This window comes from Phalacrocorax aristotelis, chromosome Z, assembly GCF_949628215.1.
Source record: "Phalacrocorax aristotelis chromosome Z, bGulAri2.1, whole genome shotgun sequence".
Classification (NCBI taxonomy): domain Eukaryota; kingdom Metazoa; phylum Chordata; class Aves; order Suliformes; family Phalacrocoracidae; genus Phalacrocorax; species Phalacrocorax aristotelis.
The window spans coordinates 66,783,133-66,801,691 of NC_134311.1; the positions used below are offsets into that span (position 1 = coordinate 66,783,133).

General features: G+C 36.7%; 1 protein-coding gene across 2 annotated transcripts in view; it reads left to right on the forward strand.

Moving 5' to 3' along the window:
* TTC33 (tetratricopeptide repeat domain 33) overlaps window positions 1–18,559 on the forward strand; it is a 217,261-nt gene that overhangs the window by 28,961 nt on the left and 169,741 nt on the right. For both annotated transcript variants that reach the window (XR_012657923.1, XM_075078457.1), the window contains exons 3-4: window positions 4,430–4,511; window positions 14,913–15,044. Coding sequence is in view for 1 of the 2 variants with exons in the window: in XM_075078457.1 (XP_074934558.1) it covers window positions 4,430–4,511; window positions 14,913–15,044 (214 nt within the window). In the remaining variant the exon portion in view is untranslated. The remainder of the gene's footprint in view (window positions 1–4,429; window positions 4,512–14,912; window positions 15,045–18,559) is intronic.

Below are 18,559 nucleotides of genomic sequence, written 5' to 3' on the forward strand. Positions count from 1 at the left end.
TACGGTTTCTACATGTGCTGGAAATACTAATGTGATATTCTCTAAAATCAAGATGTGCCCATTAGCAATATTCTGTGACTTCCTTACTGCTCTATTAGATAAGTTTTTATAGTAATACCAGACATCTAAAAATTAATGGGTCTGTTTGTTGTAAGATTGTCTTTTGCTTAAAATTTGTTTTAACTTAGCCAAGAGATAATCATATTTCATCATAAAACATGTATCACTGAGATTGCTGATGCCTTAGTATCATATAAACCTGAGGAACCCTAGGAGATAATCTACTCCAGCTTCCGCTCAAAGCAAGGTCAACTAGAGCAAATTGCTCAGGACATTGTCCAGTTGGGTTTTGGAGATATGTTTAAACAGATGGAACTGTGTTTAAACAGAATTTCCTGTGCTTCAGTTTGTGTGTATTGCTTCTTGTACTGTCACTGGGCACGAATGAGAAGAATCTGGTTCCATCATCTTTACTCCCTCCCCCGTTAAAAATTGGGTATTTTTACACTTTAGTAAGATCCCCCCTTGAGCTCTCCCTTCTCCAGTCTGCATAGTCCTGTATCTCAGCCTCTCCTTGTATGACAGATCCTTCAATCCCTTAATCTTCTTTGTGGCCCCTTGCTGGACTCACTCCAGTATGTCCATGTGTCTGTCATACTGGAGCGAGTCCAGAATTGGACCAGCACTCCAGATGTGGTCTCACCAGAGCTGAGGTAGGTCTCTTCTGAAGAAGGTTTGTAGCATCACCGGTGGTTGGATCTGCAATTTTTGAGTCTCATTCTTGTTTCTGAGGTGGTGTTTTTGATACAAGTTATTTTAATATTTGAAGTACTAGGTTTCATATCCTTTTTTCTGAAGGGATACAAGATTCAAATGCATGTTACTGTGCATCAGCTGTGCCTTAGAATGTGTTCTGAACATGTGTGCTCACTTTCTGTACCAGGCTTATAGAATCATAGAATGGTTTACGTTGGAAAGGACGAACCTAGTCCAGCCCCCCTGCAGTGAGCAGGGACATCTTTACTTAGATCAGGCCGCTCAGGGTCCCATCCTGCCTGACCTTGAATGTTTCTAGCAATGGGGCATCTACCGCCTCTCTGGGCAACCTGTTCCAGTGTCTCACCACTCTCATAGTAAAAAGTTTTTTCCTTATATCCAGTCTAAATCTACCCTCCTTTAATTTAAGACCATTGGCCCTTGTCCTGTCACAGCAGGCCTTGCTTAAGAGACTGTCCTCATCTTTCCTATAGTCCCCCTTTAAGTACTGAAAGGCCACAATAAGGTTTCCCCGCAGCTTTCTCTTCTCCAGGCTGAACAGCCCCAACTCTCTCAGCCTGTCCTCACAGCAGAGGGGCTCCAGCCCTTGGATCATTTTTGTGGCCTCCTCTGGACCCGCTCCAACAGGCCCCTGTCCTTCCTGTGCTCAGGGCCCCAGAGCTGGACGCAGCACTGCAGGTGGGGTCTCACCAGAGTGGAGTGGATGGGGAGAATCACCTCCCTCGACCTGCTGGCCACGCTGCTTTTGATGTAGCCCAGGGTGTGGCTGACATTCTGGGCTGTGAGCGCACATTGTTGGCTCATGTTTGGCTTATGGGAGGAAGTTCAGGTGCACATCAGTGGAACAGCATTAAGCTAAAATTTGTTACTTCTCTTTTGTGAGCTATGCCATGGTAGTTTTTGCAGCTCAGCTGATGCATATGCACTTGCAGCCAGCTAGTCACTCAACTGTGTGTGTGTTTATTTACTTGTTGAGAAAAGAAATGGGATTAGCAAATGGAATGCTCATTAAATGTGTGTTAATTAAACCCAAAGCAGATATCATATTTATATTGAAGTTTTTATTTTCAAAATTACTTCTTCCTCCTTATAATGATGAAGGTCCTGTACAGTTCAGCTCAAAAAGATACTGAGAGACAGTAAAATTATCTATTTTTTGATGATTTCCTTTACAATGGTACCCGTCTGCTAGCTTACTTCTTATTTCAGCCAAGGTTTACGGTTTTCTTAAAAGATTTACTGGAACACTGACTTTACAACTGTATCTTATATTCCCAGGCTAGTTTTTCAGGAGGGCATTTGGTATTTAATACACTATATAATCTTTTCCTTCAAAAGAATGAGGTAGAAAATTCTTTGATTAAAAGACTGTCTTTATAGAAAGGATTTTTTTCTTAAGTTTGCAGTATTGGAGCAAGGAACGTGGCTCAGTTTCTTTTAATAAGAACAGCGTCTTTAGTTCTTCCTGGAACAACCTTGGACACATGTTTTTTCCTGAGAATTTGTAAAAGAATAGAAGAGCCATGTTTTATCAGACTTTCTTTTTAAGGAAATACATACACTGCAAAGATCAATGTTTCATAGCAGTGTGGATATGTTCACACTGTAAACTGGTAGTCAGCAATCAGTCTTTTCAGCAGGTGGTTCAGCATGTATCTGCAGACTGATTTTCCTTCTCCAGCCCTCTTCTGCTCTGTTGTCAGTCCTGCGAAGCGACTCCAGCATTCTGTTGTCAGTTCTCTTGGATCATGCTTTCTGAGACTCACAGATGGAGTTGAGTAACTTACAGTTCATACACAGAACACACATAGCATATCATTTCTGTGAATGGACAACCTCTTTTTTTTACCTTGCCCATCTTTATTCCATTGGAAGACTGTTGACAAATTGGCAGCAAAACCCAATAGGATTTGGGGGAATATTTGCCTACATTTGGTGCTCCCTTCAGAGGTGGCGTGTTCTTGCTATGACTTTTTGTCCCATTCAGATTGACACTTTGAGCAATGATGTCCCCTCCATAGAAGTAAAAATGGAAATTCTTGAAATGCAACTTTTATCTTAAATCTTTCTGTTTCCAGAATGCAAGTGTTGTTCTTTAGTTTCTGTTCACTGATGTTGTTACTGTGCTTGCTCTGTTTTCCAAAATAGTTTGTTTCTAAACTTCTTTGCTACACTCACAATATTGCACCTCACTGCGTGGCCAGGACGCTGCCTAACTGAGCTGAGGATTTACCTTAGTCATGTAGATTTTTATTGTGCTATGTCTGTGCTAGGTCTTGAACAAAACTATAATCTACTCAAAAAAGTAGTTCTTGCGAACTAAACGACAGCTTAAGGCTTCTGCTGACATATGTAGAAAATGTGGTGATGTTTCCTTTGGTGTTAACACCTGCCCATGGGGAATGAACTACAAGAAAAATGCACAGATAGTGGGTAAATGTTGAGGGAGTGTGAAAATATATTAAAACATCCTTTGATGTTTGAGTGCTAAACATACTTACCAGTGTCATTTACAAGCTAATAATACCTGAATCATAATGAGAGTTTGACTTCAGTTGCATTGCTTTTCTAATCTATTCTTCTACTCCCAATCGCTTCAGAACTTTCTGAAGTCTTCATGGGACTGCTCTGGAAAACATGGAGGCATAATACAAGCTGGAGGACTGAGAAATGGGGAAGAGAAAGAGAAGAAAGTATGGGGAGTAGGGAAAGATAAAAACTGTTTATTATGAAGTGTGTGTGAAAATTACTTCAGTTTTATCTACACTGTATTAAAATTGCAGTGTGTATCTATTATACACACTGTTCTCATACCTTTGCAGTGAAATGAATATAAATATAGGAGTTCCTATGCAGTTCTGTAACAAAGGTGGATTTTGAAACAGTTTCAGAGAATTTGTGGCGTGCCACAGACTCAATAATCTGAGGCCACCTTTAGGGCTGAAAGACTGCACCCCTGTAATTCCACTTTATTATTCTTCGATACAGTTCAAAACACCAGTAGGCATTTGTCCAAGTTTTACCTTTTTGTTCAAGACGAAAGACCTTTTTTGTTTTGTTTTGGTCAACTCTTCTGTTTTCTTCAGTTTTCCAGGGAAGGGCAACATATTATGAAGCTACTTTATACCGTCCTAAAGTTGAGTGATTTCAGGATAGCTGTTTACTATCAACTTCCTTCTAGTTACATACCAAAGGCACTCAGATGTCTTTGGTATCTTTTACTGCAGAAATGCAGTAGGGCAACTCCTATGTTTTAGCCTTTTTAGGCCTGAAAAGAAATTTTGAATACTGTAACAAGGCATGTTTTGTTCATATTATATTTCTTTATGCCTGACTAAGGATGATTTTGACAACGAGGGGAACTGGACTTAGTTCAAGGTTTCTAGTTTTAAGTCATTGCATTGCCATAGGTTTCTTACGTTGACTTGTAAATTCTCTTGAGGCCAATTGTACAATAGTATTTAGCATCCATTTGGTCAGAAGAACAAACAGCCAGTTCTGAAAGTGTTTGGCATGTCTTATGTGGAAGTGGTTAGAAGAATCATTAATACTAATGAGATGCCATGGCACTTTACTTAGGACCATGTCAGGATATAAATAGAAATATCTAATATCTTTAAATATAGTGAAACTAATATTGTTTTAACTACAGGTATCGAGAAGCTATTCACAAGTGGGATGAAGCACTTCAATTAACTCCAGATGATGCTACGCTTTATGAGATGAAATCGCAGGTAAAGCATGACAATTCTGTATTAGTTTAGAAATTAAAAAATAAAACATTGTGCGTATGAACAGACACTGTGCAACATTGTGTAGTTGTTGTATGCATAAACTACAGCACAGTTTAGGTTTTTCATCTTTCCCAACCCACCAGGGTATCTTTTAACAGGAATTAAAATAATACTGTTATCCCAGCCAATCACAATAAACAACATCTTTGTAAGACATGAATTAGGATGTTACAATGTGGAAGAAGCAACTGAAATACTTAAAAATTGTACTGGAAGGAGCAGGGAGAACCTTACTGTGATAGATTAGCAAATTTGACCATTAAAAATCTGCCTGCTCTTTCTAAAGAGTTGGCTTAATACTATGAACATTGAACAGGGGTACTGTATGCAAAAGATATGCTCCAGTCTGTTTTTATATTAAGTATTACATAGATGAATTAGTTTCGGAAAAGAACATTAAACAGAATATACTTATGATGTCAATTCACCTAAGCCATTATTTTAAAGCTGTTTTGAGGAAGATGGCTTGCAGCCATCAATACCTCACTAAAGTTACAAAATCAGCTTGTAATTTCAGTGCATCTTTGCATGGTTTAGGTGGCAAAAGTGCCAGGATCTATTATTTTGTTCAGATTGGGAAGCTTTTGTTTCCATCTGTATGCAAAGGTACAAACAACATATTTTTTTTCCGTATTAAATAAAAATGCTTGTCTGCAAAAATTATTTTAATTTGGATTGAGGATGAGAACAAGAAATGTATGGCTTCTTTCAACCAACTGGACAGATTAGAATGGCAAAAATTATTTTTAGGAAGGTAGTTACTCAAAATATGGATGAAAAATACGTTGTTTAAAATTAGGAGAAAGGAAAAGGTGAAGTAAAATCATGGTACTTCTGTGAATGTGTTATGTAGCTTCTAGGAAGCTTGCTATATTGTTCCGTTTTAAAATCTGTGTTGTTATTGTAATTCTTTTCTTGTATAGAAAACAAAACAACTTCCCCCCGAAAAAAACAACTCCCACAAAACAAAACCAACAAACCCTCAAAAAACCCCCAACAAAACCCAAGAAGCAAAGCTGGCTATTTTCCAAGGTGTGGTGACTGCTCTTTTTTTTTACTGGATGCTGTCACATCTCCTCTTCACAGTCACGTTTTCTGTGAGGTGAAGAAAGTTTGATTCTGCAAAATCATTAACTGGATAATCATAAACTCATTTCAATACAGTAATGCTGACAGAGGCTTTCATTTTATATAGCTGAAGAAGGTTTAGATCTTACTTGATTCTGCATCTGGTTTGAGAAATACTTTATGGCTTTAAAGGTTTTTCTTCCTGAATTATTTTGGGAGAAGTGTATTTTGGATTGCTTTGTCAACTTATCGTATGTATATAAGGGACCCAGATAGACTGTGATATGAAAATCTTGGGGAGGGGTGTATATGAAATGTTGATTTCTGACTTGGTTTGTTAATTTGAATGGTGTTGGTAATAAGATGCAGTAATTTTTGTTACTTTAAATAGTTGAATTTTTCTAGTGTATTTCTCTCATTCTATATCCTCTATCATGCTGAAAAGTGGGCATAAGTCCTCCCCACCTTCTTACCAAGCAATATTTGTAGTCAATTATGTCTTCATAACTTCTAAAACAGGAGGCACGTATCTTTTGGGGAAAAAAAAATTGTGCATGGTGCTCAAACCTTATGGAAATTCTGCAGTGGTAGTTTGCTTAACTTGGGCGCACACGGGATTGGCTCTATATGTTGTTTAGATAGCATATTAGCATTTACAGGTCTCCTGTATGATTTAGGTGCTTGACTACTACATACTTCTAGGGTTCTGTGATAAGAGAACATCTTAAACACGTAAATCTCCATTGAATACTTGCTTGTATTTGGATGCCTTTACATCAGTGCTAGCTTAAATGAAAGATCTGTCTAGCCTAGTATCCTGACAGCTTGTAACAGTGAATGGCCGGGGAAGAATCATACAAATGGTACAAGCATGTAGTAGTACTTCCTCCAAGATACTTTTCCCAGCACCCAGCAAGCTTTGGCCATGGGTCATCTCTGTGTTTAGAAGTGCTTGAAAGATTTTACTTCAACAAATTTGTCTCATTGCTTTCTGTTCTTGTGTAAACTTTTAGCATCTGCAGACCTATGTGCCAAGGAGTTCTGAATCTTGATTATGCACTATTGGAAGAGACAGAATGATACAATTCTGTTTTAATTAGCAGCTTTCCACATTGTTGTAAAGGGTGTTAACTTATATAGCTGTTCATTTGTGCATTTAATTTTTAAGTCTGCTAGTAACAAATTCTGTTAAGATGTGAAAAATGGCATCAGTCCTATAACTTTCTTTTTTTACTACAGTTTAAAGATTTAAATCTGCTTTGAATGAAACAGACCACCTAGTAAGATTTCTTCTAGGTTGGAAGGAGATGGTTCATGTGCTCTGATGCTGGCTCCTTAACACCATGTGTTTTTGAAGTAACATTTATTTTGCAATAAGAATTTATCTTTTTTGACTTAAAGAGAAGGGTGTCAAAAAGGACAGTTACGTTCTGTGGGACAAATTAGTGAATAGCTCTCTTGTAACAGTTCTTTATTATGGTCTTGTGGATGCAGGAATTAAGTTAGCTCTCCAAAAGTACTCTATTTAATTGAAATCGTGTCAAAATTAAATCTTTTCACAATGGAAATAACAGGAGAACAGGGAATTATGTTAGTTTACCAGGATCTGAACTATGATGCAGTGACTTTTGCGAATAGATGCTTACTACAACATCCTTCAATTGGTGCTCCAGCTGCAATACCTAATAGTGAGGGGTAGTTGCTTACTTTGCACCCTAGTCCCCATAATTGAGCTAAATGGCAAAGGTGAGTTGGAGGACTGAGGCATACAACTTTCCTGCTGATGAGGAGGAGCTGGGAAACTAGCTCTGTGATCCTGATTTGTCTTGTAAAATGTCTTTGCCAGTCTAATGAAACCACTGGAGAGTAATGGAAGCTGAAGGGATAAAGGAACCCAGGCCTCTTCCACCATGCCTTTGCTTCCTTTACTGAAGAGGAGAGCAGCGCTGGGCAGTTGCACTGTTTCTCTTTGATTTTATTTTCTGATATGGCATGACACTTCTGTTATACTGTGAGAGCACATGAAAAGTTTATGTTCAAAATATGCATTTATAAAATTATCTCGTGAATCATTTTAACAAACCTCAATGTTTAAATGGGTAGCATCTCTTTAGTACATGCAGATAATTATTACAGATGTTTTTTGCGGTATGACTTAGGCTTACTGGAAGTTCATTAGTATAAGGTGTAATACGATACCTTTCTACCTCTAAAGGCACTAATGTGAGCTGTAAAAATTCATTTTTGCCAAAATAGGAATATATAATTCATTCCAAAAATATTGTGGTTGATATTTAAATCGTACTGTCTTTGTTCTGACTCTGTTATTCCAACCCAGCATACCAGCACAAATACTGTAGCTATTATTGTGTAGCTAAATGAGAAAGTTTTCGTAGCTCCAGATTTGGAAGAACTGTAGACCAGCTTCAGCAAGGGCTTGACCAGCATTTGGCCTATTGAAATCTGCCTGTCTTGGTATGTGAGTCACATACTAGAGGAGGTGATTCACGTTGAGAATGACTTTGTGCAATATGCAGAGATTCTTTACGGTCATACTAATTTTCTTTCAGAGAGGAAAAGTATCCTAATGAAATAATTTCATTTGAGAATTAACATTGGATGAGTGTTTTGCATGGGCTCGAAATACCTGTGTATCCTGTTACATTTATTAAGATAATCTTATGTTGGGTTATATAGCAGCTTCCCAGTTTATTAGTATTTCCTTTCTCACAGCAAACTTAACATTTTAAATACTCTGTTTAATATGCAGCTCAGATAAATATGCTAATAACACAGTAGGAATCTGTAAATATTTATGGTAAGTTCTTAAAGATCTGTATTTTAACAGATGTAGGACAAGTGTCTTTCTGTATTTCTGAAGAGCGGAAATAGTGTTTAAAGTTCTCTATTATCAATGACACTTGCAGTAAGTGTGCTTCCAGAAAAACATATGGCAGTTGTGAAATTGCTCAACTGCTTCAAAAACCCATAAAAGTTGATGAGATTTTTTTCCATTGCTCTCAGCTACTCCTTGATCCATTTAAAAACAGATTATTATGGTGTGTGGAGAGGTTAGAGGTATACTTAAACTGTTCTTTGCATGTAAGATCTTTCAGTGTATATACTCATATTCCATTAACAGCCTAAACTGTTTTCCTGTTGCAAGAACAATGAGTTGCAAATAACTGTTTGTGCAAGAAGTTATTTTCGATATTTTTGTTTAAAAAAGGAAAATCTTTTTAAAAAAACCAAAACACCCAACAGCCTGGTGTTGATTCTAGTATTAGATAAGTAGTATTATAAATATATTCAGAGAGTGTATGAAGACTACCTATATCAATATAGTCATTAAGACTGCTTGAAATTCATTGTGGGCTAAGTTCTTAAACATTAACTGGATTTATTGCTGGTTTGAATTACAAAGATGGAGGAACAGGCTTTGAGAAATAGTTTGAATTTGGGTTTGAATGTTCATGTGCTAGACCACATGGGACTCTTTCTTGGGGGATGAGAGATATCAAAGGACTTATTACATTATTATGATATATATAACAAACTCTCTTGGGAATCATACAGTCTGCTATTTTACACCACTCCTGAGAATGTACCTGATTCATGTCGCTCATCTGGTGATACTTCCACCTAAGATCTCAGGTAACATTGTCAAACACACTGTGCAACTATGACAGGATTCCTAAAGCAAACAATACAATTGTTTATCGGTATTTTTAGAAACAAGTAAATACAAATGTAAACAATCAGTAAGGTTTATCTCCATTTAATAAGCTATTTGGATGTTTGTCATCAGCTGTCTGAGGATCTAGTTGCTCTACAAACCTGCATCCTCAATTTGCATTAACTGAACAGGACTGGGAATTCAAATGTATGTCTCTTTTTTTTTTTTTTTTTTTTTTTAAAATAGACTTTTTAAAGCCTATTTTTAAAAATAGGTTTAAATAAATTTTTTAAACGCATCATACTCATATTCAAATCATTCCACTTCCCCTCGTATAAAGGTTCTCTTAATCTTGTACTCAGTGAATAAATAATATCAACTTCCACCCATCCCTCTTCCTGCTTAAGAAATGATAAGGTTCCTAAGACATGACCAGACTCACAATCCCAAGTTTAGGTTATAACAAATTATTATTTTTATTTTTGTTTTTAACTGGGATGTAGTGAGAAGAGTTTGCCATCAAAACATCGATGTAAACTCCAGAAAGTTACATAGCAAAAAACATTGCAGTGTGGTGCAACAGTACTTGCTTTACAGCATGGATAAATGTAAACTACTTATGGGCAGGAAGATTTTTTTTCATCAGTGTTTTGAAATGGGTTTCTGGATGGAAGAAGGAATTGGGTCAGTTTCACTGGACTTGGAATGTATCTATATATAGTGATTCAGCTTCAAGCCAGTGAGCTCATCTAAAACCAGGACTTACTCAGATTCATAACACTTCCAAATACTGTGGGTAGGACAGGATGGGTCATTCTACTGCCTGGATTTTTAATACTTGGTCAGTCTTCCGGTGAGAGTTGCTATGTTTAATTGTTTTTTGTTTTTTGGGTTTTTTTTTTTTTGCCACTGAGTTCTTCCAGTTCCTCTAATCTGTCTCTTTTTATTTTTTTAAAAGCAAGATCTATTAAACTAAGTCATTGTAGTGATGTGGATATTCTTTGTTTTAATGCGGTGATAATGGTAAGTCTGTGTTAGAATAAAGTAAGTTCTGAAAATCCACCTACTGAACATCTTTATATGGCATTTCCCCCTAGTCATTTTTAATATATATGTGTATGAGAGTCTTGAGATTTTTTTCTGTTTTATAAGATTTTTTTCTAATTGATTCATTTTAAGAGTGTTTTCTAATAAATGTTAGCACTATAATTGCAAAATAAATATGCAATGAGATTACTTAACTGTGAAACTTGAGTGCCATTCTGCTAATGAAGTTTGTGAAAGAAAATTCATCTGAGAAATTAATTTGAAAGCAACAGGAAAGGAGTAGAATTTTAGTGTGTCAGCTCTTAAAAAGATGTTAATAAACAAACACACGCATCCTCATCTTTAGTTTAGGTGATTCTGGCAAAATAGCCCTTTTCTGTCATAGCTTGCTTCAAAATAGATTAAAGACCTATTTTGCTAGAGGATTGTCTCTTTTATGGAGGTTTTCCCCAGCATAATTTTGGTAAGTAAAAGCTTAATGTCTTCATACTCCAATTTGATGCTAAGACATTGAGGAAGAGAGGTTTAATTGGAGTTTTCAGTGATACATAGTTCCTCTGTGAAGCATCATGTTGTTTGCTTGTTGAAAAATACCCTAATGCAAATGAATTAGTTTCTCTAAAAAGTAAACATCTGTTTAAAAAACAAATATTACGTCTGAGTACTCTACCTTATTTTAATGGTTTGTGACCTTTTTAGAATAATGCTTGTTTATTCCTGTTTTTACTAGTAGTCTGAATGTTTTGCAGGAAGTAACTAGCAGAGGGTGACAATTATCTCTGCTGTCAAAAAAAAGCCCCACCAAAACCACATTGAAATCGGTGTAACTCTAACTTGCATCAAAAGAGATTGCATAGTCACTGATTAAGTAATGTAATTGTATGCAGGCTGATGATTGCTTGCAGTTTAGAGTCAATTGCACTGAAGTAGTCCATAAAAGATTAAGAGAGTATCAAGAGTTTGTTGTATTAAGTACAATAGAGCTCCCAACAAGAAACATTCCCCACACAGAGGACTTCACTTTACTCTTTGGAAAGGAAATCAGCAAAATCAAAGAACTGGCTTATTTTGGAGGGAGCCCATGAGGGTGTGTTCTGTTTATCCTATTTTCTACAGAACAACTATTTCAAAACAGTTACTGAAGTTGAATGTCTAAGTGTAAACAAACTTTAAGAATATAAATGACTGTGTCAATGAGATAAAATTTAGCAAAGGTAAGAGTAGTGGCAAGCATTCTGTTGAAGCTGGGTGTAGGGACTGCTACTGGCTTCCAGACTCATGTTTCAGTCACACATATGAATGAAAAGATAATAGTTTTCTGATGACCTCAAGTATTTCAAGCATATGGGCTGAAATGAAAGAAGACCTCGGGGTATCTTTGTGAAAAGCAGAAAAATAGATCATTATGCTGTTGCCTTGTTGGCGCAAAAAAAATAAGAGTAACTTATTCAGAAAGAGGTAAAAAAAGGAAACAGATAATATAGATTCTTAAAATGAGAGGAGTAAATCAAATTGTATACAGTAGAAAGTGGGAGCAAGACTTTGGAAAAGACATTCACTGAGTGTTTAATTTTTTATTAAGTCAAATGGACTTTGGTCCATTATGGTGTGATATGTAGGGATCAAGGAAACCAGCCACAAAGGGAACATAATGAAGACAATGGAAAGAGTTTTGCAGATATAACCTTCTGTTAAACAAGGCATAAATGTAGACTAAATTTATGTAAAGGAAAATTAAAAACTATCCTATCATTGTAATGACAGCACTACAGGTAATAGAAAGATGATTTGGGAAGAAGGCAAGAAGTTCAGTTCTAGGTATGTTTAAACTAGCGATGAGTTATGCAAGAAGATCTGAAATGCAATGAAAGTAGTATTTCAGAGTAGTTGCATCCTTGAAAATAAGCCTCACATCTTGTTGTATTGTCGTGCAGAATTTAGGATTATTATATTATTCAAGTAAGTATAAATACTGAGGTGTATATTGTATATGTTGTGCATGTGTTTTGTTGCACATGTGCATGAAATGCTATCTATGGAATTAGAAGTATGATTATGAGAATGAAACCACTCTAGGCTGTGTTATTGGGTGTTGCGTATATTTACAGCAACTTGCTGCTTGATGTGGCTGCATATTGAGCATGTGACAGGCACATTGTATGACAAAGGGGGCTACAGCACGCATGGTTACTGTCTGGCTTTGTCTTGGCCATGGTGGCCTGCCCCAGTAAAAGGACTGAGCACCTCTTGTCAGATCTGTGCAGAAGAAAGCTTTATGTTGTAGGTTTTTAAAATTTCTTTTTCATCATGACTTTCCAAATGTAGAATAACTGAATGTCTGCTGCTTCAGTTTTCAAGTAGCAGTGGTACCTAGCATGCAGAATATTTTATTAAAGTGATAATCATTTCCCAGGTAGAGTAACACAAGGCAGGGCTGCAGGCATTCAGGTCTGTCATTCATTGTATGTTCATTTTTATGATCTCTTCACCTGAAAACAAAAGTGTAGGAAAATATAATGACAGACAAGTATAGCTGAATCATTTTATTAATAACTGAAAAAAACACCTCTGCTGAACAAAATGCATATACATTCAAATTTGTATTTGTTTCAGTGTGCTTTGAGAAACTGATGCCGTAATTACTAGGAGCACAGTAATTATCACCATGATCTGGAAGAGTATTTTTAAAGCAGCTGTCTAAATTACTATACACAACAGTCATAAATAGATTAAAGTGAAATAATAGTCTTTTATTAGTGATATCACAATTCAGTAAACAAGGCAATAAAATTCATTAAAAACTACAAAATATTTCTTAAATGCTTAGGTAGATGTTTTGGAAGTATGTTGCAGTAGAAATTACTTGTAAGAAATACTGAATACCTGGGATACATAAAAATGTTCAGGTGAGCGTATACTTGGATTTGTCTTATGAGAACAAACACATCAAGAGATTAATGTAAAAGCTAGCTAATAGATGCAGAATCACTTAATCTTGGTAGGATGTGTACCTATCCACTAGTAAGTTTGATTCAATTCACAGATATGCTGCAGGTAAGAGAAACTGCACACAAAAATGCAGTTGAACTGAAGGTTTTGGAAAAACACATAGTATTCATTACAAACTTTTCTTGCAAAGCACAGTCATTGAGAACTGTTGAGGAAAAGAAGGAAAATGACATGACATACAGCTGTGGCTTGTTTTTTAAGAATTTTTAGGTACTCCTGAATTCCAGTGTACAGCCTATTAAATGGAATTAAAGAGAAGCCATAGGACTAGTCTTTAGAAGAATGTAGTCTTATTAAAACAGCAGGAGTATGAATCCAAAGGGTCTATTGGACGGTATGCTTCCTATGTGCTTTGGGTATAGGATTATTTTCTGTAGTAAAACTATTTTTTTGTTTTACTGTACTGACCCCAGTGCTGTGCAAGTACTTTATGTTAATTAAAGTAAATACTCCAGACTATTGCGTTTGAATCCTCCTCTAGTCCACACTTGTATTAATCTATTTAATATATCATAGAACAGTAAGGTTAAATAAATGCTTTTTGCACTTCAGCAGTAGTCCTAATATGTTCTAATATTATTCATCATGCTTGCGGGTCACTTGGGATGAAAGTGGTTGCCCACACATGAGTCTTACTCTTGTGGTTGACATTCTCATCATACTGTAGGAATGCAGTTGTCATATGTTTCTTATACTGGTATCTATCACCATAGCATGTGGGTGTCTGAAATAATGATCTCAGAGTGATGCAGGTCTTCAGGTAATGTGCCAATCTCATGGTGGTCTTGGAAAAATTCAGCAAGCTTTGAGCCATGTTATGTATCGTTAACTATGATTTATAGGCTTAGTTATGGAGATTCAATGCAAGGAGTAGAATATTATGGTAACGGGCTGACACTAACCTGTACTGCTGAGTAAAAGAGATTTCCACATCCGGAAACCACTTCTTTTTTTTTTTTTTAAATGTAGGTGACTTCATGTCTAAGTTAGGCTTTGGTATTGCAGAATACTTACTCTCCAAATACAACAGACGTTGTTAAGGGCTGTTTCCATGCTGAATTACAGGGATTGTTTCCATAATTATATCATGCGCACTGCAACTGTGGTTGGTAGATTCTAGTCTCCTATTAAAAAGAAAAAATACAACCCAGGAGTTTTTCAACAATGCTTGCTTATTTATTGTGTTTAATTCTCAATGTGTTTGTCCTCCAGTGTATTTTGTTACGCTTTTACAGACTGGGTTTTGTAGGGAGGAAGGCAGAGGGAGGGACGTTGTCAGAAGCAATTAACCTGCTTCTAATAGAGGTGCTTAAATCGTTCAGATGAATCATCCTCTAACACTCCTGTTTCTCTCCATGGGCTATGGAATGGGTCTGGGTGACTATCTGAGACTAAACAACAAACTTTTAAACTAGACAAAGCTAAGTGAGATGAACCTGTCCTCAGTTATTGAAAGAATGGTGGTTGCCTAGGTGATCCCAGAAATCTTAAATATGTTTTCAATTTTGCTTATTTTTATTCCTCTTATTTTTCTGTCATAGGTCCTGATGTCTTTACATGAAATGTTCCCAGCAGTTCATGCAGCAGAAATGGCTGTCCAGAGAAACCCACGTTCCTGGGATGCCTGGCAGACTTTGGGACGTGCCCAGCTTGGATTAGGAGAGATAGCACTGGTAGGAAAATGGACACTAATAATATGCTAAACTTGTAAACCACATCCTCTGAATTGTGTGCAAGGGAACGAAAGTACAGAAATACCAAGGTAGCTGAATATCCTTATGTAACCTGAAAGTAGGCAAGAAAAAACCTTGTTATTATTTATCTTCAGTATTCCCTCTACTTTGTTGTTTTTCACAAATGCTTCCTGTGTGGTTTTGTTGCTGGGCTTGTGGAAGACCTGCCTAGCTCAAATCCTTTTGTGTTATATACTATATTTATGTGGCGGCTTTATGCAATAGATTAATTATGTTGACATAACCGCACATACTACATTCTGGGTACTGTATTGCTACAGCACAGCTCTCCGTAGTTTGAAGATGAAGGTGCTGTGAAGTCCCAGATGATATTCAGGCTCAGTTTTATACATGCCTCCTAATAAAATTTTAGCATCTTGTTTTCCCCGTCTCCTACTCTCCCTCATCAGTTGCAGCAAATCATGTGTGCTCATTCATGCTTTCTGACCCCAAGGAGCCATTCTGGCTTCTTGACCCCAAATGGTGGCTGAAGTTGGTTCTTTTCTTAATAAGATAGCAAAAAGGCTGGGATGCTCTGCAGTAGCTGGAGTGTGTCTTTTCTCTAGCTGCAGCTGTATGCCATGGTGCTGTCTTGGCTACATGGTGTGATGCAAAGGGAGACTTTTCCACCATGTCGTATCATCCTCTGCCTACAGGGTATACACTTGTAAATAATGTAACATATACAGTGTAGTAGTTTTCTACTAGTTGGTGTGGAGACATAGTGAGTGACCTTTTTAATTCAGACACATTCACAAAAGTCCATTAGATAGATAATTAATCAGCAGCGCTCTGATAAAAAAAAAGACACTGGTTTTATTTTCTAATAGAAGTAGCTGTGTGCTGGTTTGATACAAATAATTTTGTCGTTAATGTTGAGTGTTTTTGCTAAGTTAATAATTACATTTTTTTTTGAGGGAGGCTCACAGATCATGCTCAGAGTTTCCTCTTAAAATGTAGTAAGGAGCAGTATTAAAAAACCAAACATATCTAAACCCCAGAAAACACCAAATGACAATAATAACATAGGACAAAGCTCTTTGTTGCAGATGTGTAGTGTGCTACCTTGTGTTGTTGCAATATCATAATACAAAATATTTAATATAAATCCATGTGTATCTGCAACTCATCACATAACTGGTGACATTCTGTGGCATTTTTGGTGTAGAAGGTAAGAGTAGATGGCCGGTCCTGTCTAGATCTACAATCTATAAATAATATTTTTTTCTTTTCCTTTTAAGTGCCTGAAATTGTCATTGTAAATTATGTCTGAGATTTTTAACTGCAGTAGTCTCAGGAAATTCAAGGGTTTATTTCCCATAAGAATCCTAGGTAACTGATGGTGGTTATTCTATAAAAAATGCTAGTTACTGTAATGTGAATTGTAGATATCGATATACCAATACTAGTTATACCACCAGGTCTGCTCACCAGATCCTATAAGCTTCATCTATGCTGGCAAGTCACATCACACCAATGAGTAGATCTCTTGAGTTAATAGTGTTGGGGACCCAGTATCCACATTATATTCATTTTGGTTTACTTCAGAGCAGCTCTGTTTGGAGCACTTCAGGTGCTCTTTTGGTGTACACTGTCAAGCTTAAACAGAAAGGAATCTAGATCATGTAGTCTGAGACTATTCCATGATACAAACCAAAGCATTCTAAGTGGGAACAATCAGAGATTTTCATCAAAGCACATTATTCATCTGAAAGAAAACGCTGCTATAGGTGCTGCTGTAACTGTGATATTGGCCTTACTGTCTGTGAAGAGAGGAAGGAGGAATTATCACCAGGTAGTTTGGCCTCCAAATGTCTGCCTGAGTAGGGAGCCCAGAGGTGGGTAAGCTCCTGTTGGTGTCTCCAGTGCTTTAGTAATGCATGTTTCTACTTTTTTTCCTTTCTATCTTTAAGGCATATTGAACTGCCTTCTGATGAATATGTTCTCAGGTACAAAGAAGAACTTGGGGTGTTATCCTAAGCTGCAGATAATGTTCACTATTTATTTTTGAACCAAGCAATTTTTAAGCAATCTTAAGAGGTTAAAACTGGAGGAGTCTTAAATGGTTAAATGATTTCATAGTTATTTAACCTGTGGAGGCTTCTTGACCAGGTGATCTAAGTCATAATTATCTTTTTCCCATTACCCTTTCACTATGATGATCTTCTAATGTTTCACTTCATTATATTTTTTTACAGAGAGAAGTCAATAAAGCATAAATGTCAGGACTTTTTAGTAATGTTTGAGATTTGGGAAATACAGCCCTTCTCAAGAGCAGCTTCTTCTGTTTCTTTGTTTCATTTCTCCCCCACCAATGTCTGTCTTCACTACCCGCTTCCTGCCAAATGGTGTCTTGTAAATATTTTTATTACTTGACAATGAATGATGCACTTTTTCTTAGGAAAAAACAATTGACTATATTTTAATGTCAAGCTACCAGGTCTAAAATACAGCTTCCAAACACATCTAGTTTAAATTATGAGCTGCATAATATATTGGTTTATTTCAAACAAAGAAAGGTTTGGTTTGGTCTTGTCAAATTTGTGACAGAAAGAGTGAGGTAAATTAGCCCCCTTTTTATTTAGCTTTTACAAAAGCTGTTTGCTCTTTTTTCTGAATTTACTAAACAGGGTAATTCAACAGTAATACTTAAATGTGAGCAGGCAGAACTTTATTTCTGTAAAGGCAGAAATTCCTTAAGTTCTACAAATCAATTTGCAAGAATACACCCGAGTAAACTTTGCAACGTGAACGTAGAAACTGTCAAAATGTAGTCACGCTTGCAGTATTTCTTTCATTTAATTGTAAATTATTGTTTTTACAAATTATATTTACTGTACTGGTGATGACAACTTAAGCAGTAACAATTTCACACTGATACCTTCATTAGAACAGTTCTTCCCAAGAGAGAGAGTGAGCCCCATACTTTTATCAAACAAGTAAACAAATGAAAAAAAGCAGCATTAAAAAAAAAAGATACTAACTGAAAGTGACTGAGGCTCCCACCTTGGAGAAATTAATGGGCAGCTGGCTCCAGGTGGCCGTGCTTGAGCTGGGGATGGGCCCAGGGGGCCTTGGGAGGTCCTGGCCAACCTCAGCCGTTCAGTAATTCTGTGACTTAAGCTTACACCATTGTGGGCTGGGGCCTCCATGTCAAATCTGGAGTACTGAATATTACAAAGTTCACTGGGCAGATGTGTAAATGTAAGCCAATTGTGCATGCTTTTTGTTTGATGTTTTGAAGGATGTGGTTTGCTGTATTGTTACAAAGTAGTTAGTGGTTTAGCAGTCTTTAAGTGTGGTACTACATTTTGTAAAAGGAATCAAACCGTGACAATATGAATCCTCAGATTAGCCCTTTTTTTTTCCTCTTGGAAGAAGTAGTTTTAGGTCTTTCACATAATGATGGAACTTACATACTAGTAAAGAGAGGAGTTACTGCATTTTATTGGACT